Below are 27,529 nucleotides of genomic sequence, written 5' to 3'. Positions count from 1 at the left end.
ACAGATACTGGGCTAGACGGACCTTTGGTCTGACCCAGTATGGCCGTTCTTATGTTCTCATGACTGAAATAGTGCTATAGGGGTATAGCTTGTTTTGGAAGGACAGGCAGGGAAAAAAGGGAGGAAGTGTTCCATCAAGAATATACACACTTGTTCTGAGGTCCAGAAGGTGAGGGGCAGACCAGTTGAAAGTCTCTGGGTAAAGAAAAAAAAGGGGAGGGGGAAGGGGGAGGAGAGAGACTAGTGGACCCCTACAATGATGTCACTCCTATAGACCACCAAATCAGGAAGGGGAAGTGGATAAGACATTTCTGGAACAAACAGAAATTTCCAAGACACAAAACCAGGTAATTATGGGGGAAAATGTACCCGGATATCTGTTGGAAAAGTAACATGGTGAAATACACCATGTCCAATAAGTTCATGGAATGTCAAGGAGGCTGCTGATATGTCACCACGAAAAAGCTTAACAGTGACCAGATACACAATCAGTATTAACAACAAGCGGGGAAATGAACACAAGCCAACATAAGGAAAGAACAGGTTACAGAATATTTAGGTAATTTAGATGTAGTCATGTTGGTACGGCGTGATAAAATTCATTCCAGGGTACTTATAGAACTAGCTGAAGCAATCTCAGAACCGCTAGCAATGATCTTCAAGAACACAGAGGATGGACAAGGTCCCACAAGACTAGAGAAGGGCAAACATAGTACACCTCTACCTCGATACAACGCGACTCGATAACACGAATTCGGATATAACGCAGTAAAGCTCCTGAGTGGCAGGGCTGCGCACTCTGGTGGATCAAAGCATGTTTGATATAACACGCTTTCACCTATAACGCAGTAAGATTTTTTGGCTCCTGAGGACAGCGTTATATCGAGGCACAGGTGTACCTATCTTTAAAAAGGGTAACAAAAAGAGGACTCCATGAATTATAGAGCAGTCAAATCTAACTTCAATACCTGGAAAGATACTGCAAAAAATTATTCAACAATCAATTTGTAAGTATCTAGAGGATAATAGAGTGACAAGAAACAGCCAGCATGGATTTGTTAAGAACAATCATGCCAAATCAACCGAGTGTCCTCCTTTGACAGGGTTACTGGTCTAATGGATAGGGAAGCAGCAGATGTGATGTACCTTGATTTTAATAAGGTTTCTGACACAGTCCCATGTGACAGTCTCATAAGAAAACTAGGGAAATGTGATATAAATAAATTTACTATTAAGTGGGTGCACAACTGATTGAAAGACCATACTCAAAGTCGTTATCAATGGTTCGATGTGAAACTGGGAGGGTATATTGGTGTCAGTCCAGGGTCCAATAGTACTATTCAATATTTAATTAATGGGGGGAGGGATAGCTCAGTGGTTTGAGCATTGGCCTGCTAAATCCAGGGTTGTGAGTTCAATCCTTGAGGGGGCCATTTAGGGAACTGGGGTAAAAATCTGTCTGGGGCTTGGTCCTACTTTGAGCAGGGGATTGGACTAGATGACCTCCTGAAGTCCAGGAGAGGAGAGCATGTTTACAATTCAACAAGATGAAAGTAAATAAAGACAAGTGGAAAGTTCTACACTTAAGAAGGACAAAAAAAAAAATCAAATGCACAACACAGGGAATAACTAGTGAGGCATCAATTGGAGCACTGTGCCCAGTTCTAGGCTGCATTCCCTCTAAGCTGTGCAGTTGGGCAGCTACCCAGGAATTATTCAAGTGCCATGCACTTGATCAGCAGAGCCACTCACGGCAGCGTGTGTTCAGGTGACCCCCACCCACTGCTTTGCAGCCACTTTGCTCCTGCAGCTGCTCCCAGGACCCTCCTGCTGGTTGTGCAGAGCAGGGGGGAGAGAAGAGAGGTGCTGATGTCAGGTTGTCCCCCTTCCCCTGCACCCCATCTCCACAGAGGAGGGGACAGGGCTCAGGACTTGCAGCAGCTCTGAGGTCTAAACAAGCCTTCTGTCCAGGCGGTGTGTGTATGCCTTAAAGAGACAGTGCATGGTCTCTCCGCAGAGTGGGGTAGAGGGGACATGGCTCAAGGGGAGCAGCAGAACTTTCAGCGAGTGCCTTTAGGAGACAGTGCACAGCGTCTCGGAACCAGCACAGACAGACAGTCTCTCTCTCTCACACACACTCCCCAACACATACTTGTATTATTGTTGTTATTACTTCTTGCACACATATTCTCTGTAATTATATTCTTTCAAAGTGTGTTATTTTAGTTTTTTTGACTAGTCTATGCATTTAATAATTTTTATTTCGCTCTTACACTTAAAATTTAATTATTTGAGCAGTGAGTTCTAAAATGCCTCACCGGTCCTGGTTGGAATAATTATCCCTATTGTAACTTTTTAAAAATACACCTCTACCCTGATATAATACTGTCCTCAGGAGCCAAAAAAAAAAATCTTACCATGTTATAGGTGAAACCACATTATATTGAACTTGCTTTGATCCGCTGGAACGCGCAACCCCGCCCCCTTGGAGCGCTGCTTTACCGCGATATATCCGAATTTGTGTTATATCGGGGTAGAGGGGTATATATTATATCTAGGTTTTTTGTTTCTACTGGTGGCGCACATCCCTACATACCTCAGTGCACATTAATTTTTTCAATCCATGTGCAGAATAAATTTTGAGGGAACATTGATTCTAGGTGCCACATATAAGGAAAAATGTGGACAAAATGGATAGAGTCCAGACGAGAGCAACAAATATGATAAGGTATAGAAAACCTAGGGTGAACAGATAGCAAGTGTGAAAAATTGGGACAGGGTGGGGGGAAAATAGGAGCCCATATAAAAACAGCCCCAAATATCAGGACTGTCCCTATAAAATCAGGACATCTGGCCACCCTAAGAAAACCTGACCCATGAGACAAGGTTAAAAAAAAATGAGCATGTTTAGTCTTGAGAAAAGAAGACTGAGGGGGGGACTGATAACATATGTGAAGACTATTAAGGGCTGTTATAAAGAGGACTGTGATCAATTGTTCTTTATGTCTACTGAAGGCAAGAAGTAATGGGTTTAATCTGCAGCAAGGGAGATTTAGATTAGATATTAGGAAAAACGTTCTAATGATAAAGGGATAGGAACTCTGGAATAGGCTGCGGAATCTCCATCACTGGAGGTTTGTAAGATCAAGATGGACAAACATGCCAGAGATTCATAGATTCTAAGGCCAGAAAGGACCATAATTTAGTCCGATCTCCTGTATAACAGGCCATAGAACTGCCCCAAAATAATGCCTAGAGCAGATCTTTTAGAAAAACATCCAGTTGTGTTTTAAAATGGTCAGTGATGGAGAATCAACTACCACCTTGGTAAATTGTTCTAAGGGTTAATTACCCTGACTATCAAAAATTTACACTTATTTCAAGTTTGAATTTGTCTAGATTCAACTCTCAGCCACTGGATCACATTAGATATTTCTCTACTACACCAAAGAGCCCATTACGAAATATTTGTTCCCCCATGTAGGTATTTATAGACTAATCAAGTCACCACTTAACGTTATTTTACAAGGCATGTTTTTTAATCCTTTCATCACTCTCACGGCTTCTCTCTGAACCCTATCCAATTTGTCAGCTTCTTGAATTGTGGGCACCAGAACAGGACAGTGTTCCTGCAGAAGTTTCACCAGTACCAAATACAGAAATAAGATCATCTCTTCCCCCGTACTTGAGATACCCCTGATAATACATCCCAGGATCACATTAGCTCTTTTGGCCACAGAATCACACTGGGAGCTCACGTTCAGCTAATTATCTGCCATGACCCTCACACCTTTTTCTGAGTCATTACTTCCCAGGACAGTCTCCCATCCTATAAACGTGGCCTCCATTTTCTCTTTCTAGATATATATGATCATCCAACACACTTCTCATTGATAAGACAGAATCATAGAAGATTAGAGTTGGAAGAGATCTCAGGAGGTATCTAGTCCAACCTCCTGCTCCAAGCAGGACCAACCCGACTAAATCATCCCAGCCAGGGCTTTATCAAGCCTGACCTTAAAAACCTCTAAGGAAGGAGATTTCACCACCTCCCTAGGTAACCCATTCCAGTGTTTCACCACCCTCCTAGTGAAATAGTTTTTCCCTAATATCCTAGACCTCCTCCACTGCAACTTGAGACCATTGCTCCTTGTTCTGTCATCTGCCACCACTGAGAACAGCCTAGCTCCATCCTCTTTGGAACCCCCTTCAGGTAGTTGAACGCTGCTATCAAATCCTCCTTCACTCTTCTCTTCTGCAGATTAAATAAGCCCAGTTCCCTCAGCCTCTCCTCGTAAGTCATGTGCCCCAGCCCCCCTGATCATTTTCATTGCCATCCGCTGGACTCTCTCCAATTTGTCCACATCCTTTCTGTATTTTGGTGGGGGGCGGGGTTAACTCCAGATGTTGCCTCACCAGTGCCAAATAGAGGGGAATAATTACTCCCCTCAATCTGCTTGCAATGCTATTACTAATGTAGCCCAAAATGCCGTTAGCCTTCTTGGCAACAAGGGCACATTGTTGATTCATATCCAGCTTCTTGTCCACTGTAACCCCCAGGTCCTTTTCTGGAAAACTGCTGCTTAGCCAGTCGGTCCCCAGCCTGTAGCACAGGCTTCTTCCTTCCTAAGTGCAGGACTCTGCACTTGAACTTCATCAGATTTCTTTTAGCCCAATCCTCCAGTTTGTCTAGGTCACTCTATACCCTATCCCTACCCTCCAGCATATATCTACCTCTCCCCCCAGCATAATGTCACCCGCAAACTTGCTGAGAGTGTAAACCATCCCATCATCCAGATCATTAATGAAGATGTTGAACAAAACCGGCCTCAGGACCAACCCCTGGGGCACTCTGCTTGATACCGGCTGCCAGCTAGATATTGAGCCACTGATCACCAACTGTTGAGTCCAACGATCTAGCTAGCTTTCCAGGGTGGATAAAAATCAATGATTAAAAAAAGATTTCTTTGATAAAATTCTTTGAGAAAAAAAAATAAAGATAAAGATAGTTTCAATTAAGATCATTATAGCTCAAAGATATCTCATCATAGAATAGGGATTATAAATTCTAATTCTATAGTAGGAGACAATATAGTCATGTAATGTTTAAGAAAGTTTTGTAAATGAGTTTCAATAGTTCCTGGATTAGGGACTCAATCTTACGGGGTTCCAGGGGCTTCAGTGTAGATTATTTAGGTTAATCTTACTATCTACCCAATGGGACTCAGTGCTCAGTCTAGAACAGGGGTCTGCAACCTTTCAGAAGTGGTGTGCCGAGTCTTCATTTATTCACTCTAATTTAAGCAAAAAATGCAGTTATTACTCTATGATACTATCATTTTAGATGCAGTTGTGATAAAAAGAACAAATAGCAGAAATAGGCAGACCTTCCTTTTACGATTTCACCTTAAAAATAGTACTGAGTATCAGTGAATGCAATGAGGAATACTAAATGAGCAGTATGGTAATAATTAAACAACTGCCTTGACTTATTTTGTTCAGGAGAATCCAACCTCAACATACAGGATTCTGAAGACTATCTACCTTAAAGATCCCCTTCATTTTCTATAGTTTCAGAGTTATCTGCCAATGTTAGTGTTTCAGTCACATCACATATGTCACATAGCCACAGCAGATCACTTGTAGCAAAAAGAAAAAAAAGAAAAATCTCCATCATCCAGAAACCACCATAGATAAGTTTGTGGTAAGAACCAGCAGATTACAAAAAAAGGTAATTGATGAAAAAATTGCCTGGTTTGTTTATGCAACAAACTCTCCTTTCTATATGATTGAGAACCCTCATTTCATTAACATGGTTCAGTCATTAAAACCAGGATACAGTCCACCCAACAAAGCAGATGTAGCAGGTAAATTGCTGGATAAAGTGTACGAAAGAGAAATTGAGCAGCGTACGAAAGGTCTAAAGGGTGAAATTGTTAACTTGAGTCTCGATGGGTGGAGCAATGTCCATAATGATCCTGTTATGCGTGCTTGTGTGGCAACAGAAGAAGGGAATGTCTTCCTTACAGAAACTACAGATAGATACATCAGGAAATGCACACACAGCAGAATACTTACAAATAGCAGCAGTAAAAGCTGTAACAAACTGTGAAAAGCACCAAAAGAGTCCTGTGGCACCTTATAGACTAACAGACATATTGAAGCATGAGCTTTCGTCAGTGAATACCCACTTTGTCAGATGCATGTACATCTGTTAGTCTATAAGGTGCCACAGGACTCTGCTGCTTTTACAGATCCAGACTAACACGGCTACCCCTCTGATACTTGAAACTGTGAAAAACAAAATTCAAATGTCTAGTACGCAGCTTGGTCACAGACAAATGCTGCAAGTGTATCCAAGATGAGAAGAAATTTAGAGAAGAGAGAGAGAGAGAGAGAGAGAGAGAGAGACCCAAGCTAACAACATATGGTTGCAGTGCTCATTTGATGCACCTCCAAGCGGAATCTTCAGTTTTCCAGAAATAAAGGCTGATGTTGAAATTGCAAAATACTTCTGTAACAACCACTTTGCAGCAGCTGCTCTGAAAAAAGTGGGAGGAACCAAGCTAACTCTCCCACAAGACGTGCAATGAAACTCAGCAGTGGACTGTTTTGAGCACTACATCAAGAACTGGCCTAATCTGATGACAGTTTGTGAACAAAATAGTGAAAAAATAGACGGCACCGTCACAGCCAAAATTCTCAACCTTAGGCTTAAGAGAAATGTTGAACACATGCTGAGTACCCTGAAGCCTATTTCTGTAGCCTTGAACAAAATTCAAGGAAATTGCTGTTTTATTGCTGACACTGTTGAAATCTGGAAGGAACTGAGTGAGATTTTAAAAAGAGAAATATGCAATGACAGAGAGTTAAATTACAAACATTAAAAAAAACAAGCAAACAAATGGGACAAGCACTATTTCCAGCAAATATTCTCAATACTTGGTACCAGGGTCAAACCTTCACTGCTGAAGAAGAGGAGTTGGCTATGACATGGACATCCAGCAGTCATCCCTCCATAACGCCAACTATAATAAACTTCAGAGCCATGGTGAACCATTCAAGAAATATGTTTACTGATGATGTTTTAAAGAAAGTCACACCAGTGAACTGGTGGAAGTCACTTATGCACCTGCATTCAGAGACTGTTGAAGTGATAATCTCGCTTTTAACCGCAGTAGCTTCTTCTGCCAGTGTAGAAAGAATATTTTCTTCCTTTGGACTAATTCATTCCAAACTGAGAAATCGTTTGGAATATGAAAAAGCATGAAAGCTTGTTTTTCTTTTCCAGATTGTGAACAAACAGGAAAATGAAGGTGAAGACGACAGAGTTAGCTGCAGAAGCCAATATTTTAAGTTTCTTATGTTGACCTGGCTGACACAGTCGACATACATATTTTAAAAAAATATATTTCATTTAAACTATTTTAGTTAAACAATTTTAACAAAAACAAACCTGATTTTAAAAAACTTGAATGCCTCCTAAATTCAAATGCCTGTTTTGTTAAAATATTATAAAAGTTTGCTGTTGAAGAAAAAATCCAAAATACATAACATTGTTGTTTTAAATAAAACAATTTAAATGTTTGTCTGGGGATGTTCTCCTTTTAATACAGCATGGCAAGAAAATTCTCCAAATATTAATGATTAACCTATTGTACTGGAGATATTTATGAAGTCATTGGGAGATGAACTATCTGTTTCAATTACCTTTGGTAAATGAAATAACCAAACAATCATTAATTTTCTGATATCACTGTAAAACTAATCTGAAAAGTTTTCAAAATAAAATCACTTTAAAATGTATAGTGTGTACCTTCTAAAAATGAAACCTACATCTGAGTTGTGAAGAATATGTATTAAGGTTATAACAACCAACAAGAATGCACGTTTATGTAGAAATCCATGATTAAATCAAGTCTTCCTGACTAGTGATTTAAATCAAATTGATTTAAATCAAATCCAGCCTGCAGCTCTCTATCCACCTTATAGTCCATTCATCCAATCCATACTTTTTTAAAACTTCCTGGCAAGAAAACTGTGGGAGACAGTACCAAAAGCTTTGCTAAAATCAATGTATATCATGTCCACCGCTTTTCCCCATATCCACAGAGCCAGTTATCTCATCATAGAAGGCAATCAGGTTGATAAGGCATGACTTCCCCTTGGTGAATCCATGTTGACTGTTCCTGATCACCTTCCTCTCCTCCAAGTGCTTCAAAATGGATTCCTTGAGGACCTGCTCCATGAGATGATGGAATCAAGTCTTTGGTGGTTGGCTAAATTTCCTCTAAGCTGTGCGGCTCGACAGCAGCCTATCAATGGCCCCAAGTTGCTGCAGTGGGGAGAGGTACCTCTCCCCCAGCCCCAGCCCAGGTGCTGCTGTGGGGAGAGAGGGCTGCGGGGAGTTCTCTCACCCAGCCACAGCCCCGAGACAGCTTGCACCTGCATTCCCCAGTGTAGCCTGCTGCCCAGTAACTCCAGATGGCTGGCAGGTGAACAAAAGGACAAACGGTGGCTCTGGATCCCTAGTAGCACAGCAAGAGCAGGCCCCATGGAATAGATGCCCACTGTAGTCCACACCTACCTGCTGCTTCCCAGTCAGACCATATCTGCCAATGATCTTCCTCATCTCCTCCTTCTCCTTGATCTCTGGGTAACACTTCATCATGTACTCCAGAGGTGAGAGGTCCAAGTCCAGTTGCTCTTGCAAGTGCTAGACAAAGAGAAGACCAACTTCAGGCCAGCACAAGCAGATATCTCAGTCACCTGCTGGGAGTGAGTTCATAGCCAGCAAGCCTCTCCCAGCCCCCACAACCTCTTCACCTCTGTGGGTACAAGCTGGAGAGCGGGAAGCCGAATTTCAGATACACCTCCATCCCCAGATCACAGCAACCCATACCACACTGAGGCACTGGCAGGTAAGAGGTTCACAAGGCATAAAGAAGAGACCTCCATATCAAACGGAGTTCTGTAAAGAACATCATGCTTTGTCCTGTACCAGGCACAGAGTTGCAGTCTCTGTTCCAAGGGATCAGAGACAAAACAGACAGGCCCATAGCAGCAGTGTCACACTTTCCAAGGGAAGCAGGGGTTCCCATCATGGTCTGCTTAATAGCCACACTCTGCAAGAGGAGACATGAGCTAGAACAGGGGTAGGCAACCTATGGCACGCATGCCGAAGGTGGCATGCAAGCTGATTTTTAGTGGCACTCACACTGCCCGGGTCCTGGTCATTGGTCCAGGGGGCTCTGCATTTTAAATTTAATTTTAAATGAAGCTTCTTAAACATTTTAAAAACCTTATTTACTTTATATACAAGAATAGTTTAGTTATATATTATAGACTTATAGAAAGACCTTCTGAAAACGTTAAAATGTATTACTGACACACGAGACCTTAAATTAGAGTGAATAAATGAAGACGGCACACCACTTCTGAAAGGTTGCCGACCCCTAAGCTAGAAGGAAGTCCAGAGCCCTTCCACTGAGCAGCAGCTCTTCCTCATTAGTCACAGCACAGCGCAGGGCTTGGAATGAGGCGCCTCTTCACCTGGAGGCACAGCCTGTGACCCAGCAAGCAGGAGCTAGAGACTCTTAGGCCAGGCTTGTGGGAGGGGCCTGGGGAGAAGAATGGAGAGATGAGACCTCTCTGTTCCCGGGTAGCCACCCCCAGCAGCCTGTGACATTCCTCAGTGCCCCTGCAGGGATTACCTGGTGGTATCTGCCGATTTTCACATGCGAGTGTTTGCGAATCATCCCATCTGTGGGCAGCAGCTGGAAGGAAGACAAAGGCATTTCACAAGGGAATGGCAGCCAAGCCACCCCCCCACAATAGCCCACTTTATCTTGCTCCAGCCGATGGGAGTCAGCTGGGACTGCTGGCTTGAATAGTGTGGCAGCAATGCACAGTGGCCTTATCACTTCTCTCCTCCTGCAACCTTATTTTAACAGCGGCCGGGGAGGTGCTTCTTGGGGTCATTAAATGGATCATGTGTTGTAATAATTGGGCCTACAAATTTATTCTGATTGTGAGCTCAACTCTGGGAAAGTGGATACAAGTTTATACAGTGTAACAATAACCTATAACAGTAAGTGTTGATGGGACGAATGACTGAATTAGTCCAAACAAAAAGGTCTCCTGATATAACTCAAGGACTGTATTAAGATCAAGCTTTGTAAACAAGAGAAGGGTGGAACTGAAAAATCAGTGAAACAAAATTGGTGTGTCAGAAATTAGGTCTAATCAGTGGGCAAAATAACGAGAGATAGGCTATTCCACCCATCCCTCCCCTTTCGGGGTTTTTAAAAGAAAAGACATTGGGGAGGAAATCTGACTACTACAATGCCGGCTGACTGAAGATCTAGAGAAAGGGAAGGAGCCAGCTTTACCATTGTAGCTGCCATGCCCAACAGCTCCTGGGACCCTGGACCTTCTTCATCCTAATCCTGAAAGATATCCTGACCAGATCAGGCCAGAGAGATGGAGCCAGATGACACCACCGGTTCCACCAGCTCCAGCTAAATCCTAAATATCACCTGGGATGTGAGACTGTCACTCATCCTTCCCCGTTCTGTTCTCTTCCTTCTCCAACTTATTTCTTCTCTTTCCTATCCCTCTACTTTTTCCTTCTGTCTAACATAAGTCTTGCTTATCCCGCCAAGACTGTATACTTTGCAACATTGTTTTAAGCTTGTGACCAGGAAAAGGTAGCTAAATGCAGTGCCCTGCATAGCCTGATGCTGGTACAAGATAGACAAGTCTTGGAGCAGCTGATTAGACCATGTGCTCTGCTTGTGTTTTTCCAGTAGTGAAGTTACAAGTGAATGCCAATATCAGAGACAGATGCTGCACTTTCTATCTCAGCTGTTCTTCTCTTTCCCCTTTTGTGAGTGTTTGTCTTGTTTTGTTTTCTACGAAATGGGATGGACTTTAACAATGACAGCTTCAGCCCATTTCAACTAGCTCCACAGGTATTAGTGTGGAGAGTGGACTAGTTGATACATCTGAGGGAAGGGAGCAGAAGGAAACTCCGATTGGAAGGCATGAGATGCCTTGTCCTAGGTATGGGGGTTCCACAACCACCACTCCCAAGAGAAGGAGGAGGGTGGTGGTGGCTGGGGACTCCCTCCTCAGCGGGACTAAGTCATCTATCTGCCACCCCGACCAGGAAAACAGAGGTCTGCTGCTTGCCAGGAGCTAGGATTCATGATGTGACGGAGAGACTGCTGAGACTCATCAAGCCCTCGGATCACTACCCCTTCCTGCTTCTCCACGTGGGCACCAATGATACTGCCAAGAATGACCTTGAGCGGATCACTGCAGACTACGTGGCTCTGAGAAGAAGGATAAAGGAGTTTGAGGCCCAAGTGGTGTTCTCGTCCATCCTCCCTGTGGAAGGAAAAGGCCCATTTAGAGACCATCGAATCTTGGAAGTCAACGAATGGCTACACAGGTGGTGTCAGAGAGAAGACTTTAGATTCTTTGACCATGGGATAGTGTTCCAAGAAGGAAGACTGCTAGGCAGAGACTGGCTCCACCTAACGAAGAGAGGGAAGAGCATCTTCACAAGCAGGCTGGCTAACCTAGTGAGGAGGGCTTTAAACTAGGTTCACCAGGGGAAGGAGACCAAAGCCCTGAGGGAAGTGGGATACTGGGAGGAAGCATGAGCAGGAAAGTGCAAGAGGGGAGGACTCCTGCCTCATACTGAGAAAGCAGGACGATCAGCAAGTTATCTTAAGTGCCTGTGCACAAATGCAAGAAGCCTGAAAAACAAACAGGGAGAACTGGAAGTCCTGGCACAGTCAAGGAACTATGATGTGATTGAAATAACAGACTTGGTGGGATAATTCACATGACTGGAGTACTGTCATGGATGGATATAAACTGTTCAGGAAGGACAGGCAGGGCAGAAAAGGTGGGGGAGTTGCATTGTATGTAAGAGAGCAGTATGACTGCTCAGGGCTCCGGTATGAAACTGCAGAAGAACCTGAGAGTCTCTGGATTAAGTTCAGAAGTGTGAGCAACAAGGGTGATGATGTGGTGGGAGTCTGCTATAGACCACCAGACTAGGGGGATGAGGTAGACAAGGCTTTCTTCTGGCAACTAGCAGAAGTTACTAGATCGCAGGCCCTGGTTCTCATGGGAGACTTCAATCACCCTGATATCTGCTGGGAGAGCAATGCAGTGGTGCACAGACATCCAGGAAGTTTTTGGAAAGTGTAGGGGACAATTTCCCAGTGCAAGTGCTGGAGGAACCAACTAGGGGCAGAGCTCTTCTTGACCTCATGCTCACAAACTAGGAAGAATTAATAGGGGAAGCAAAAGTGGATGGGAACCTGGGAAGCAGTGACCATGAGATGGTCAAGTTCAGGATCCTGACACAAGGAAGAAAGGAGAGCAGCAGAATACGGACCCTGGACTTCAGAAAAGCAGACTTTTGACTCCCTCAGGGAACTGATGTGCAGGATCCCCTGGGAGAATAACATGAGGGGGAAAGGAGTCCAGGATACCAGGCTGTATTTTAAAGAATCCTTATTGAGGTTGCAAGAACAAACCATCCCGATGTGTAGAAAGAATAGTAAATATGGCAAGCAACCAGCTTGGCTTAACACTGAAATCCTTGCTGATCTTAAACACAAAAAAAAAAAGCTTACAAGAAGTGGAAGACTGGGCAAATGACTGGAGAGGAGTCTAATGATATTGCTCAGGCATGCAGGAGTGAAATCAGGAAAGCCAAATCTCACTTGGAGTTGCAGCTACCAAGAGATGTTAAGAGTAATGCTTTTTTTGCCTCTGTCTTCACGAACAAAGTCAGCTCCCATACTGCTGCACTGGGCAGCACAGCAAGGGGAGGTGGTGACCAGCCCTCTGTGGAGAAAGAAGTGGTTCGGGACTATTTAGAAAAGCTGGATGAACACAAGTCCATGGGGCCGGATGTGCTGCATCCGAGGGTGCTAAAGGAGTTGGCGGATGTGATTGCAGAGCCATTGGCCATTATCTTTGAAAATTCATGGCAGTTGGGGGAGGTCCCGGATGACTGGAAAAAGGCTAATGTAGTGCCCATCTTTAAAAATGGGAAGGAGGAGGATCCAGGGATCTATAGGCCAGTCAGCCTCACCTCATGGAAAAATCATGAAGCAGGTCCCCAAGGAATGAATTCTGAAGCACTTAGAGGAAAGTGATCAGGAACAGTCAGCATGGATTCACCAAGGGCAAGTTATGCCTGGACTAACCTAATTGCCTTGTATGAGGAGATAACTGGCTCTGGGGATGAGAGGAAAGCAGTGGACATGTTATTCCTTGACTTCAGCAAAGCTTTTGATACGGTCTCCCACAGTATTCTTGTCACAAGTTAAAGAAGTATGGGCTGGATGAATGGACTATAAGGTGGACAGAAAGCTGGCTAGATCATCGGGCTCAACAGGTAGTGATCAATGGCTCCATGTCTAGTTGGCAGCCAGTATCAAGGGGAGTGCCCCAAGGGTTGGTCCTGGGGCCGGTTTTGTTCAATATCTTCATTAATGATCTGGAGGATGGCGTGGACTGGACCCTCAGCAAGTCTGCAGATGACACTAAACTGGGAGGAGTGGTAGACACACTGGAGGGTAGGGATAGGATAGAGAGGGACCTAGACAAATTAGAGGATGGGGCCAAAAGAAACTTGATGAAGTTCAACAAAGACAAGTGCAGAGTCCTGCACTAAGGACGGAAGAATCCTATGCACTGCTACAGACTAGGGACCGAATGGCTAGGCAGGAGAAAAGGACCTATGGGTTACAGTGGACGAGAAGCTGGATATGAGTCAACAGCGTGCCCCTGTTGCCAAGAAGGCTAAAAGCATTTTGGGACTGTATACATAGGGGCATTGCCAGCAGATCAAGGGACATGATCATTCCCCTCTATTTGACATTGGTGAGGCCTCATCTGGAGAACTGTGTCCAGTTTTGGGCCCCACACTACAAGAAGGACGTGAAAAAATTGGAAAGAGTCCAGCAGAGGGCAACAAAAATGATTAGGGAGCTAGAGCACATGACTGATGAGGAGAGGCTGAGGGAACCGGGATTGTTTAAGTCTGCAGAAGAGAAGAATGAGGGGGGATTTGATAGCTGCTTTCAACTACCTGAAACAGGGTTCCAAAGAGGATGGATCTAGACGGTTCTCAGAGGTAGCAGGTGACAGAACAAGGAGCAATGGTCTCAAGTTGCAGTGGGGGAGGTTTAGGTGGGATCTTAGGAAGAACTTTTTCACTAGGAGGGTGGTGAAGCACTGGAATGGGTTCCCTAGGGAGGTGGTGGAATCTCCTTCCTTAGGGGTTTTTAAGGTCAGGCTTGACAAAGCCCTGGCTGGGATTATTTAGTTGGGAATTGGTCCTCCTTTGATCAGGGGGTTGGACTAGATGACCTCCTGAGGTCCCTTCCAATCCTGATATTCTATGAACTTCTCTTTCTGGGGGAAAGTGAACAAGAAGTGTTGTTAAAATTAAAGCCTTATTAATACTTTACATTTAAATGCTGTAACTGTTTTCCTTCCTTTCTGTATCTTTAATAGAAAGGTTAAAAAAAAATTAACAACAATGATTGCCATGGTACTAAGTAGGCTGAAGTCTATGTATACAAACCCCCCAACCTTGTTTGAAATGGTTTAATGTTGCTAACATGACCCAGTCAGTGTTCATCTTTGACTTTTTGGACCCATGTATTCCACCTACAATAATACAACAGAGGCTCTGTACAAGGAAGCATTTTGGGCACTGTCCATTCCCTCAGGTGACACCAAGGCTGTGCAGGTGGGGAAAAGAAGGGGAGATAGCCATACAGGAAGCATACCTCTCCTGTGAGCAGTTTCAGTAGCGTTGACTTCCCAGCACCATTGGGTCCCACAAGTGCCACACGTGTGTCCAGGTCAATCCCGAACTCCAGGTTATTATAGATCCAGGGCTGCAATCCACAGGGGAGACCGTGAGAGGGGCACCTCCCAAAGCATCTGGGAAGCTGATGAGCAGGCCCAGCTGGGGCACTTCTGACAAGCCACAGCTGCAAGAGCTGAGCCCCTCCCCATGCTGCGGCCTGATGGGAAAGCTGGGTCAGTGGCCCCAGGATCCAAACAAGGGGAGAGGGGAACCTTCATGCAACCCAGGCAGGCACTGCACCGAGTGTGCTTGGGGACGGAGAACACTCACCCCATCCTTCATGTACTTGAAGCTGACATTCTGCACCATGATGACAGGAGGGGGGATTTTCCCGCATGGTGGGAAATAAAACGACAGAGTCTGGGAACAAAACACACCCCCATTTAAGTTCCTGCCCCACCCAGGGTACCAGGGGAGCCCTGAAGTTCCAATATGACTTGGCTTCCAAGTATGGAGGAGCAACTGCCTGCATCCCTGGAGCCCAGAGTACCATGATGCCAGGGAGCAGTCGATGGCTTTACAAGTTGCTCCTAGAGGCCACCAGGTCAAGCAGGTCTGTAACTCACTAGCAGGAGGCTTGCTGCGACATTCTGCCCATTGCCGGCATCTGCCTACCCATTCTGCTTCCTTTGAGGGGTAAGTGTGTTCATGCCTCCATCCCACTTTAATCCTTCAGCTGAAGGGAGGGGCTGTTCCCCCACCCCCCCAGCATTCCTTGCTTTGGATCTCTTGGGAGGGTTGGACAAGCCTTCACCCCCATGCTGGGACAAGAAGCCTCTGTATAGTAGACCCAAATGCATTCTCCTTTGGCCAGTCTTCTGTTAGAGCTGGAGCTCCATTTACTGCCCCCCGCCCCGCTGTGCTTCCAGTTCTGATGATTATTACCAGCTGCAGCTCATTTTACTTCTCCAGCCATATTTATAGTCCTTATCTCTCACAGACAGCCCCGCTTCTCCATCCTACCTTATCATTCACCACCTTCTCCGTTAGCCCGGAAGCCATCATTTTCTGAAGGGTCTTCTCTTTGCTTTGGGCCTGCCTGGCCAGCTTGGCACTGCCATGACCGAATCGTGCAATGTAATTCTGTAATAAGACAAGGGATTACCTTGCGGCAGCTGCTACAGTGGGGTGCATGTGGGGGAAGACAGAGAACTACAGTCCAGTTAAATAGATACCTTCATGTGGGCAATCTGATCCTGCTCCCAATGGAAACGCTTCATCTGATTTTCTTCCAGCTCCAGACGGGTCTTCACGTACTGATCATAATTTCCCTGGAGGGAGAGACCATAGACCATGACACAGCTCCCAAAGGCCAGGCCCTCCCTGCACATAGCTGAAGCAAGCTGCTCAGGCCTCTTGCAAGCAGGTGCTCTCTAGACTACACAGTCCTGCCCTGCAGCCAGGGTTGGGTCTGGGATGGAGTCGATGGCCTAAACAGGGGTCTCCTCCCCAATCCCAGGAGCTTGTCACACCCTGGCCCCATTCACTCACCGTGTAATACTTCAGTTTGCGGTTGTGCATGTGGATGATGTTTGTGCAGATGCCATTCAGGAAGTCCTGGGAGTGGGAGATCAGCACAAGGATCCGTTTGAACCTGCAGCACCACACAGAGCTATTAGAGGTCCGACTGAAATGAGATTCCTAGGCTGGCAACCCTGCCAGGGACCAGGAGGGGTTCATGTGCACTAAGAACCACTCTGGATTCCCTCCCACTACAGAGAACCAGGTGCTGCAAAAGCTTTAGGGAAAGCTGCTGGGCCCAATCCCAGAAAAGAGGATGATCCCTCACCACAATCGGGGCCTCCTTCCTGTCTATTCTGCCTGACACACACTTTTTGGAGGACCTAGTCTGCTCCATGGTAAATACTAATTCAGTAATGCCTCCCAGCGAGAGTCCTTTTGGGCATGGACACTCCTAAAGTCCATTCAGCACCCTGCACAATGGGACCTCAGTGCCACCATAATGCAAAGAGACACATCCACAGCTGGCACCCACAGAACAGCTACCGGGAGCAATTGCTCCAGGGAGCAAGCTGTGTTGGGATGCCCCAGCAGGCTGCACAGGCACCAGAGCACAGCAATAGCTGCCTCCAGTCACGCTTACGTTTTCAGCTCCTCTTCTAGCCACACACAGGCATCCAGGTCCAGGTGGTTTGTGGGCTCATCCAGCAGCAACATGAATGGCCGAATGAAGAGAGCTCTGCAGAGGCCAGAGAGAGGTAATGAATAGAACATAAGAATGGCCATACTGGGTCAGATCAAAGATCCATCCAGCCCAGTATCCTGTCTACCGACAGTGACCAATGCCAGAGGTCCCAAAGGGAGTGAACCTAACAGGTAATGATCAAGTGATCTCTCCCCTGCCATCCATCTCCACTCTCTGACAAACAGAGGCTAGGAACACCATTCCTTACCCATCCTGGCCAATAGCCATTAATGGACTTAACCTCCGTGAATTTATATAGTTCTCTTTTAAACCCTGTTATAGTCCCAGCCTTCACAACTTCCTCAGGTAAGGAGTTCCACAGATTGACTGTGCACTGTGTGTAGAAGAACTTCCTTTTATTTGTTTTAAACCTGCTGCCCATTAATTTTATTTGGTGGCCCCTAGTTCTTATATTATGGGAATAAGTAAATAACTTATCCTTATTCAATTTCTCCACACCACTCATGATTTTATAGACCTCTATCATGTCCCCTCTTAGTCTCGTCTTTTCCAAGATGGAAAGTCCTAGCCTCTTTAATCTTTCCTCATATGGGACATGTTCTAAACCCTAATCATTATAGTTGCCCTTCTCTGAACCTTTTCTAATACCAGTATATTTTTTTCGAGACGAGGAGACCACATCTATATGCAGTATTCAAGATGTAGGCGTACCATGGATTTATATAAGGGCAATAAGATATTCTCCGCCTTATTCTCTATTCCTTTTTGAATGACTCCTAACATACTGTTTGCTTTTTTGACTGCCGCTGCACACTGCGTGGACGTCTTCAGAGAACTATTCACGATGACTCCAAGATCTCTTTCCTGATTAGTTGTACCTAAATTAGCCCCCATCACACTGTATGTATAGTTGGGGTTATTTTTTCCAACATGCATTACTTTACATTTATCCACATTAAATTTCATTTGCCATTTTGTTGCCCAATCACTTAGTTTTGCGAGATCTTTCTGAAGTTCTTCACAGCCTGCTTTGGTCTTAACTATCTTGAGCAGTTTAGTATTGTCTGCAAACTTTGCCACCTCACTTTTTACCCCTTTCTCCAGATCATTTATAAGTAAGTTGAATAGGATTGGTCCTAGGACTGACCCTTGGGAAACACCACTAGCTACCCCTCTCCATTCTGAAAATTTACCATTTATTCCTACCCTTTGTTCCCTGTCATTTAACCAGTTCTCAGTCCATGAAAGGATCTTCCCTCTTATCCCATGACAACTTAATTTACGTAAGAGCCTTTGGTGAGGGACGTTGTCAAAGGCCTTCTGGAAATCTAAGTACACTATGTCCACTGGATCCCCCTCTTGTCCACATGTTTGTTGACCCCTTCAAAGAAGAACTCTAATAGATTAGTAAGACATGATTTCCCTTTACAGAAACCATGCTGACTTTTGCCCAACAATTTTTGTTCTTCTGTGTGTCTGACAATTTTATTCTTTATGATTGTTTCAACTAATTTGCCTGGTACTGACATTAGACTTACCGGTCCGTAATTGCCGGGATCACCTCTAGAGTCCTTTTTAAATATTGGTGTTACATTAGCTAACTTCCAGTCATTGGGTACAAAGCCGATTTAAAGGATAGGTTACAAACCTTAGTTAATAGTTCCGCAATTTCACATTTGAGTTGTTTCAGAACTCTTGGGTGAATGCCATCTGGTCCCGGTGACTTGTTACTGTTAAATTTATCAATTAATTCCAAAACTTCCTCTAGTAACACTTCAATCTGTGACAATTCCTCAGATTTGTCACCTACAAAGGATGACTCAGGTTTGGGAATCAAGGTCCTTAACATCCTCAGCCATGAACACTGAAGCAAAGAATTAATTGAGTTTCTCCGCAATGACTTTATCATCTTTAAGTGCGCCTTTTGTATCTCGATCATCCAGGGACCCCACTGGTTGTTTAGCAGGCTTACTGCTTCTGATATACTTAAACATTTTGTTATTACCTTCTGAGTTCTTCAAACTCCTGTCATAACTATAAAGGGAAGGGTAACAGCCCTCCTGTGTACAATACTATAAAATCCCTTCTCGACAGACACACCAAAATCCTTTTACCTGTAAAGGGTTAAGCAGCTCAACTAACCTGGCTGACACCTGACCCAAAAGGACCAATAAGGGGACAAGATACTTTCAAATCTTGGTGCGGGGAAGGCTTTTGTTTGTGCTCTTTGTTTTGGGGGTTGTTCCCTCTTGGGACTAAGAGGAACCAGACTTGCCCAGAAAGATTTGGAGAGCATGGATTGATGTCTGGTCCCTCTTAGTCCCAAGAGCGAACAAACACCAAAACAAAAAGCACAAACAAAAGCCTTCTTCCCACCAAGATTTGAAAGTATCTTGTCCCCTTATTGGTCCTTTGGGTCAGGTGTCAGTCAGGTTACCTGAGCTTCTTAACCCTTTACAGGTAAAAGGATTTTGAAGTCTCTGGCGAGGATAGATTTTATAGTATTGTACACAGGAAGGCTCTTACCCTTCCCTTTATAGTTATGACAACTCCTTTTTGGCTTTTCTTATTATATTTTTACACTTAGTTTGGCAGTGTTTATGCTCCTTTTATATTTACCTCACTAGGATTTGACTTCCACTTTTTAAAAAGATGCATTTTTATCTCTCACTGCTTCTTTTACATGGTTGTTAAGCCACGGTGGCTCTTTTTTAGTTCTTTTACTGTGTTTTTTAATTTGGGGTATACATTTGTTTATCCTCTATTATCGTGTCTTTGAAAAGTGTCCATGCAGCTTGCAGGGATTTCACTTTAGTCACTGTACCTTTTAATTTCTGTTTAACTAACCTCCTCATTTTTGCATAGTTCCCCTTTCTGAAGTTAAATGTCACAGTGTTGGGCTGTTGAGGTGTTCTTCCCACCCCAGGAATGTTAAAAGTTATTGTATTATGGTCACTATTGCCAAGCGGTCCTGTTATAGTTACCTCTTGGACCAGATCCTGCGCTCCACTCATGACTAAATTGAGAGTTGCCTCTCCCCTTACGGGTTCCCGTACCAGCTACTCCAAGAAGCAGTGATTTAAAGTATTGAGAAATTTTGTCTCTGTATTTCATCCTGATCTGACATGTACCCAGTCAATATGGGGATAATTGAAACACGGAGCATCATAAAACTATAGGGTTGAAGGGACTGCAAAAGGTCATCTAGTCTAACCCCTACCAAGATGCACCATTTGTAGTGTCTAAGCCATGCAAGACAGAGGCTACCCAGCCTCTTTTTGAAAACTTCCATTGAAGGAGATTCCATGACTTCCCTAAATTTGTTTCATTATTCTACTGTTCTTACAGTTAAGTATTCTTTTCCTGAGATTTAATTTAAATCTGCTACCATGTAGTTTGAAACCACTTCCTCTTGTCCTGCCCTCTGTGGCAAGAGACAACAATTTTTCTGCATCTTTTTAATAGTGGTCTTCAAATACTTTCCCCAAACCCAGCTTGGAGGGTGGATGTCCAGAAAGCAACTCCCACCACCTCCCCAGAGATCTGTTCCAGGCTGCTACAGTGGAGGCACAGAGAAGAGGGAACATTTAGTGTAGCACTCACCTGGCGAGAGCCACCCTCATTCGCCAGCCACCACTAAAATCTTTCAGCTTCTTCCTCTGCATGGCTGGAGTGAACCCCAAACCGTACAGGATCCGTGAGGCCCGCACCTCTGCCTTATCGGCGTCTAGCTCCTCCAGACGTTCATACAACTCCATCAACTTCTCACACTCCGCTGCAAGAGAAGACTGCCAGTCAGCACCTGCACCAGCACCCCACCAGTCTGAGTCCCCTCAGTGTCCCACTCTCCACATATGTCCCTCATCACCGCTGCCTGCAACTGCTATGGGTTACCTCTCTGCCCCCTGGTTCACAAACCCCCTCCCAAGGCAGGGACCCCACAGCAAGCTCCAGGGAAGCAAGTTCCACTCTGGTTTGAATGGCAGGAGCTGTTGTGTTGCTGGAGAAGGAGCAATGCTCCCCAGAAGTCTCCAGCTATTGCTTGGCAGCAGAGTCAAGCTTCATGCCCTGTGAAAGCTTTGGTAAAGAGCCTGAGTAAGAGCTCCCTTCCCCCAGGGGGATTCCCTGCTTACAGGAATCCCCGCCTCGAGCATTACCATCCTCATGAGCCAGTCGCTCAGCTTCCCGCTCCAGCATGGCCCTCTCTGTATCCACCTCCATCACACACTGTAGTGGCGTCTTCTCACTAGGAGGCATCTCCCGGGTTAGGTGATAGATGTCAATGTGCTCAGGGATTGGCACTTCCCGCTTCCCGATAGCGGATAGGAGCATGGACTTTCCTATGTGCAGGCAGGCAGACAAACATCCTCCTGTTATTGTCTCGCATTGGAAGTGAGTGCAGTTATTACGATGTGAATTACCATGGCACCTAGGAGCCTTACTCAAATCAGGAACCTACTGTGGTAGGTACCGTACAAACAGAACAAAAAGACAGTCTCTACCCGAGGGGCTCACAGTCTAAATGTAAGGCAAGAAACAACAGATAGATACAGACAGGGGAGCACAAAGAAACAATGAGACAATATTGGTCAGCATGATAGGCAGTGGTGTCTGCACACTAGCAGACTAACTGTCAAGTTTTATGTAGGTTCATCGGAAAGGAGAGTTTTAAGGATACTCTGGAAAGTAGATAAGGAGGCACCTCTGCAGATATTTATGGGAAGCACCTCCCAAGCATGTGGGGCAGCCTGGGAGAAAGCACAAAGGTGTTAGAAAATGTAACAAGTGGACATTGGAGGCTGGCATTGAATGATCAGAGGCAAGCATCAAACAAAGAAATGATGGGGGGAGGGATAGCTCAGTGGTTTGAGCATTGCCTGCTAAACCCAGGGTTGTGAGTTAAATCCTTGAGGGGGCCATTTAGGGATCTAGGGCAAAAAAAAAATCAGTACTTGGTCCTGCTAATGAAGGCAGGGGACTGGACTTGATGACCTTTCAAGGTCCCTTCCAGTTCTAGGAGATAGGTATATCTCCATATATTTGATAGCTAGAGCTGGGACTAACTATGACGTGGCTTGAAAGTGAAGACAAGCAGTTTGTTTGAGATGATAGAGAAGGGGGAGCCGGTGGAGGAATTCAAGGAGAAGGCTGACGTGGTCAAAGTGACAGGCTAGGAAAACGATTTTTGCAGCAGTATCCTGAATGGGTATTAGTAGGGCAACACTACATTTGTCAAAAACAGAGAAATGGATGTTGCAGTCATCAAGAAGCGAGATGCTGAGAGCTTGGAAGATAATTTTAGCTGTGCGGATGCATAGGAAAGACCGTATCTTAGATATTATGTAGAAAGAATCAGACAGATTTAGCTACATCCTGGACATGAAGACCTAGAGAGAGGTCGGACTCCAATGAGACTCCCAGGTTATAAGCATTAGTGACAGGCAGGGGATGGTGTTGTCCATAGTGATCAGAAAAGATGATAGCAGGAAGGGTGATCAGGAGCTCTGTTTTACCCATGTTAAGCTCGAGCTGATGGTTAGACATCCACAAGGACATGTCTAAGAGACAGACTGAGGTTTTAAGCTTGGTCAGAAAGAGACAGGTCTGGAGTAGAGAGGTGAATCATCTACATAAAGATAGTAGCTGAATTTGTATTTGCATATGAGATTACCCAGAAATAAGCTGGAGAGAGAAGAGGAGAAATCAAGGACAGAGCCCTGTGGAAACCACAGGGAACCGCTGGAAGATAGAGGAGCAGGCTCCTCCATTAGAGAGGTAGGCGTAGAACCAGGAGAGGACAGAGTCAAAGAAGCCAAGAGCGGGCAGGATTTCAAGAAGGGAATCATGGTCACCATGACCTCCCTGCACTGTGACACCGATGCTGCTAAATACACAACAGAAAGCTGCAATGCAAATCCATCTAGTTTCCTTCCCTGTTTTACCCCTCCATGGATCTCCCTGGGGTGAGGGCAGATGCCCCAGGTGTACCTGCTGCACTGCCCCGGCTGATCTCGCTCTGTTTTTTCCTGCTCCTCTCTCCGGCATCACTGAGGTTTTGCATCCTGCAGCTCACCACCAGTTCATTGACCCCCTCCAGAGGATAATTTCCCCAAACCAGCACTGAGAAACTCTCGCCCCACATGCACACAGCACTCCCCAATCTCACCTATCCCATTGAGCCCGATAAGCCCATAGCGACGCCCTGAGTTCAGCTCGAGTTTTGTGTCGCTCAGCAGCTCCTGTCCATGGAAGGTCAGCGAGAGGTTAATGATGTGCACGTCAGTGCTGTTGGGGTGGGAGGCCAGCACCCCAGTGACAGCGCGAGCAGCTGCTTTCTTCAGCTCAAAGTCCTCCAGCTCCTTCGTCAAAGCATCTATCTCTGCATGTGGACAGGTCAAAACACAAGGACTAATCCATGGCTCCCATAGCAGCCCTCACTCCACCCCCAGCACCCAAAATGATGTGGAGGTCTTCCTCAGCACCAGAGGCAGCTCACTTGCTCAGCTAAGCAGGCAGAGTCACCACGTTTAGTGCAGTTTCATTTGCTGATTCAGTTCACTCAATGGGATTGAAGTATGCAAATCAATTGGTGAGTAATGACTGGCTGAATTACCTCTGATGTCAAGGTGTTCCTCTGCCTACAGCACCACAGGGGGCATTGTGTGGAAATCAGGCTTTTCAGATGTGTGGGTTTTCCAACTGTCAGCAAAATCAATAGGGTTCTTCCCACTGATGCCCAGAACATTCCCTGAAGTTTTGGAATTGATTGGATGTGGTCTTCAAAAGGCACCAAATTACAGACAGGCAGAAACGCCATTGAGCATTAGGTCTCACCTTTTCTTGCTCAACCAGACAGATAAAAGGTGGAAGGGGGAAGAGACAGGAGAGGGAGTGACTTGCTCAAGACCACAGAGCAGGTCAGTGGCAGAGCCAGTAAAAGAACCCAAGTCTCTCAGGTCCCAGTTTAGTGCCCTGACCACTGGATGATGGTACCTCTAACAGATTTATCCCCCCAGAATCTCTTTGCATGCTACACAGATGTGGGATGGGCCCCAGCAACAATACAGAAAAGAAGTACTTTACAGTACAGCCTACTCCATGGGATTCTGGGACCACGACTGCCTGGCATACAGAAATGTAACTAGGCATTTTAATGCCTCGGTCGAGCAAGCACATTTGCACCCCCTCATGTTTATTTCTGTCATTTTTCCACCCTCCACAACTTTGTGCCCTGCCCTGGTTACAGCCCTGCTGGCATACCATCTCAAGAAGAACCCTGTTTCCTCCTGTTCCACATCTGTTATAAAGCCAACACACTACTGCGAAGATAGGAATCTTCCCTGTTTCCTCTACAAGGAAATACCAGGGCAATGGTCCCCTATGGGAAAGGTCTCTCTCATCAAGCTATCCAAACTCTTCTAGTCTTGGTGTGCCAGATACATCTCATAAAGAGACAGTCAAAACACAGCTCAGGACTATATGCCAATAGACTGAAAATAAGAAACCCTAAACCCCAGAGCGGTTCCAGTAGCGGCAGAGAACCAGTGCAGATCAAAGCAACTGCATGTCATGGAAGTCTGCAATACACCTGCTTCTGTGGCATGCTGCCACAACAGCACCAGCTGTTGCTACTCTGTAAGGTCTTAGGGCTTGTCTACACTTACTGGAGGATCCACGCTGTGGCGATCGATGCATCAGCGGTAAATTTAGCAGGTCTAGTGAAGACCTGCTAAATCAACCTCTGATCGCTCTCCCGTGGACTCCTGTACTCCGCCTGATCGAGAAGACTCGACTTCAGGTAGTGTGGACCACGCAGTAAGTAGATCTAAGCTATGTTGATTTGAGTTACACTATTCATGAAACCCAAGCTGAGTCGCTTAGATCGACTTTTCCCTTTAGTGTAGGCAAGATCCTAGTCTACACCCAAGTAGGAAGAGTTGCTGTAGTCCTGCCTGTGGGTGACGAACCCATGAACTGCATCCAGATGACTGTCCAAGGGAAATGGAGGGAGCCTTCTTACCAGTTAGATATAGATGGCGATTTTGGACAGCGTATTATCAGGGTACAGCATGAGCTAAGGATCCGAGATATTTTCACTGATAGAGATCTAATACCCTGGGGTTAGTTTCTAGCGTAATCCAGTTCAGCACCTTTGCTATCTATCAGTCTTTGTTGTGTTATATGCTCCTGAGACAGAAGCACATGTACATAACTCCATAAGATACAATATTGTAGAAATTCTGCCAAATATCCTGTGCTGCTCAGATGCCAGAATCTGACCTCCACAGAGGTGGAGGGTTCCTTGAACCAGTCAGCTGGAGGAAACTCAAGCTGCAAGAGAGCAGGACGCAGTGCTTAATTTGTAATAAAAAAGATGCTGGGGCTCAAGCAGTTTTTTTACATCCCTAACTGATGCAGCAAGCCCAGAGGTGCCGGGGCTCTGAACTGCCAAGCCCTGCAATTAAACACTGTCGGCACAGACAGTACTGAGCTGGGAGGCACCTGACAAACTTAGCTACCCAGGGAAAGGAAACAGTCCAACAGAGGATGCTCCTTTCTCACCTGACCCTTCCATCCCATTGGCCTCCTCATTCTTCATCTCCTGTTGCTCAATCTCAGCATCCCCATTCTCCTCTGGGGTTTTCTTCGGCCGCTGGCGAGCTTTGGCTGCCTCTTTCTTCTTGGCCGCCTTCTTCTTGGCCAGGTCAGAGGGCATGGTTACAGCTCTAGTACAGTTGCAAAAGGAAGAGATGGAAGAACCCCATTAGACAGAAGCAAAGGCCTGGCACAGACCCCGGGGCTGAGCCCCTTTCCTGGGCTCCCATTACAATTTACACCCCCTTAACTCTGGCCCAGTCGCAGGTTCCTGGATTACGGGTTCTCCCACCTCTGAACTCTGAACCTCAGAGCGGGTCCATCACCCCCACTACTCCGAGGTCACCCGCAGCCCCCCGACAAGGGCCGCTCGGCTCCTCAGCTGCGGCCAGGCCGGGACGTGGCCGGCAGACCGCGGGCGCTCGGAGGGGCCAGAGCGCGGCTGCTGGCGAGGCGGAGCGGCGCCGCGGTGAAGGGCGCCCTGTTGTCTCCGATCTCGCGGAGCAGCTGCCGGGAGGCGCAGAGCCGCCGCTGACCCCCAGCTCCAACAGTCGGGGGCCGGGCCTCAGCTTGCCCGGAGGCACCGGCCGGATGCCGGTAAGGCCCAAACAACTTCCCCCGGCCGCGCAACCCTCACCAGCCGCCCGGCTCCTCCGCGCTTTTCCGTCTGTCGCAACAGAACTGCTGCCACCGCGTGCGCACGCTCCGCCCCCTCCGGCCCTTCCGCCAATCGCCACGTGAAACGTCACGTCTCGCCGGGCTTCATGACACTCTGGGAAATAGAGTCAGAAGAGACTGTCCCAGACGGGCCTCCGACTCCCAACATGCACCGCACCGAGCCCCAGGGCCCTTGGGAAATGTAGTACCTGGTCGCGCGACTTCTCACCAATAAACAGCCCAGTATCCCCACACACGGCCCCTCTGGGTCTGGCAGTTTATGGCCCCGGCACCTTTGGGCTTCGCAGTTCATGGCCCATCCCCTCTGGATCTGGCAGTTTATGGCCCCGTCCCCTCCAGGCCTGGCAGTTCAGAGCCCCAGCACCTCTGGGCCTGGCAGTTCAGAGCCCTGGTACATCTGGGCCTGGTGGTTCAGAGCCCCGGTACATCTGGGTCTGAAGGTTCAGAGCCCCGGCACCTCTGGGCCTGGCGGTTCATGGCCCCAGCATCTCTAGGCCTGGCAGTTCAGAGCCCTGGTGCATCTGGGCCTGGTGGTTCAGAGCCCCGGCACCTCTGGGCCTGGCAACTCATAGCCCCGGCACCTCTGGGCCTGGCGGTTCATAGCCCCAGCATCTCTAGGCCTGGCGGTTCAGAGCCCTGGTGCATCTGGGCCTGGCGGTTCAGAGCCCCGGCACCTCTGGGCCTGGCGGTTCAGAGCCCTGGTACATCTAGGCCTGGTGGTTCAGAGCCCGGCACCTCTGGGCCTGGCAACTCATAGCCCCGGCACCTCTGGGCCTGGCGGTTCATGGCCCCGGCACCTCTAGGCCTGACGGTTCAGAGCCCTGGTACATCTGGGCCTGGTGGTTCAGAGCCCCGCACCTCTAGGCCTGGCGGTTCAGAGCCCTGGTACATCTGGGCCTGGTGGTTCAGAGCCCAGCACCTCTGGGCCTGGCAACTCATAGCCCCGGCACCTCTGGGCCTGGCGGTTCATGGCCCCGGCACCTCTGGGCCTGGCTGTTCAGAGCCCTGGTACATCTAGGCCTGGCGGTTCAGAGCCCCGGCACCTCCGGGCTGGGCAATTCAGAGCCCCGGCACCTCTGGGCCTGGCAGTTCATGACCCCAGCACCTCACAGCCTGGCAGTTCAGAGCCCAGCATCTCTGGACTTCTCAGCTCAGATCCCCGGCACCTCCAGGCCTGG

The 27,529-nt window shown here is 46.7% G+C and overlaps 2 protein-coding genes across 7 annotated transcripts in view; both read right to left on the bottom strand.

The window, feature by feature from the left end:
- ABCF2 (ATP binding cassette subfamily F member 2) overlaps positions 1–26,060 on the bottom strand; it is a 34,529-nt gene extending 8,469 nt beyond the window's left edge. For 2 of the 6 annotated variants that reach the window (XR_007772834.1, XR_007772835.1), the window contains exons 1-13: positions 25,641–26,058; positions 23,245–23,457; positions 21,236–21,418; positions 20,682–20,853; positions 17,016–17,111; positions 16,403–16,505; positions 16,087–16,182; positions 15,875–15,994; positions 15,182–15,271; positions 14,829–14,939; positions 9,714–9,776; positions 8,588–8,716; positions 7,133–7,335 (exon numbers count right to left, since the gene is read on the bottom strand). Coding sequence is in view for 2 of the 6 variants with exons in the window: in XM_050942597.1 (XP_050798554.1) it covers positions 8,072–8,239; positions 8,588–8,716; positions 9,714–9,776; positions 14,829–14,939; positions 15,182–15,271; positions 15,875–15,994; positions 16,087–16,182; positions 16,403–16,505; positions 17,016–17,111; positions 20,682–20,853; positions 21,236–21,418; positions 23,245–23,457; positions 25,641–25,794 (1,698 nt within the window). In the remaining 4 variants the exon portion in view is untranslated. Of the gene's footprint in view, positions 1–7,132; positions 7,336–7,471; positions 8,240–8,587; positions 8,717–9,713; positions 9,777–14,828; positions 14,940–15,181; positions 15,272–15,874; positions 15,995–16,086; positions 16,183–16,402; positions 16,506–17,015; positions 17,112–20,681; positions 20,854–21,235; positions 21,419–23,244; positions 23,458–25,640 lie in introns of those variants that run through there. The other 4 variants (XR_007772836.1, XM_050942597.1, XR_007772837.1 and 1 more) reach the window with 4 other exon arrangements.
- Positions 1–27,529, bottom strand: part of IQCA1L (IQ motif containing with AAA domain 1 like) — a 139,723-nt gene that overhangs the window by 80,702 nt on the left and 31,492 nt on the right. The gene's annotated exons all lie outside the window — the stretch shown is intronic.

The sequence above is a fragment of the Gopherus flavomarginatus genome, chromosome 2 (genome assembly GCF_025201925.1).
Source record: "Gopherus flavomarginatus isolate rGopFla2 chromosome 2, rGopFla2.mat.asm, whole genome shotgun sequence".
In the NCBI taxonomy this organism is placed as follows: domain Eukaryota; kingdom Metazoa; phylum Chordata; order Testudines; family Testudinidae; genus Gopherus; species Gopherus flavomarginatus.
The sequence above is the reverse complement of the archived record's forward strand: the minus strand, read 5'-3'. Positions and strand labels throughout refer to the sequence as shown.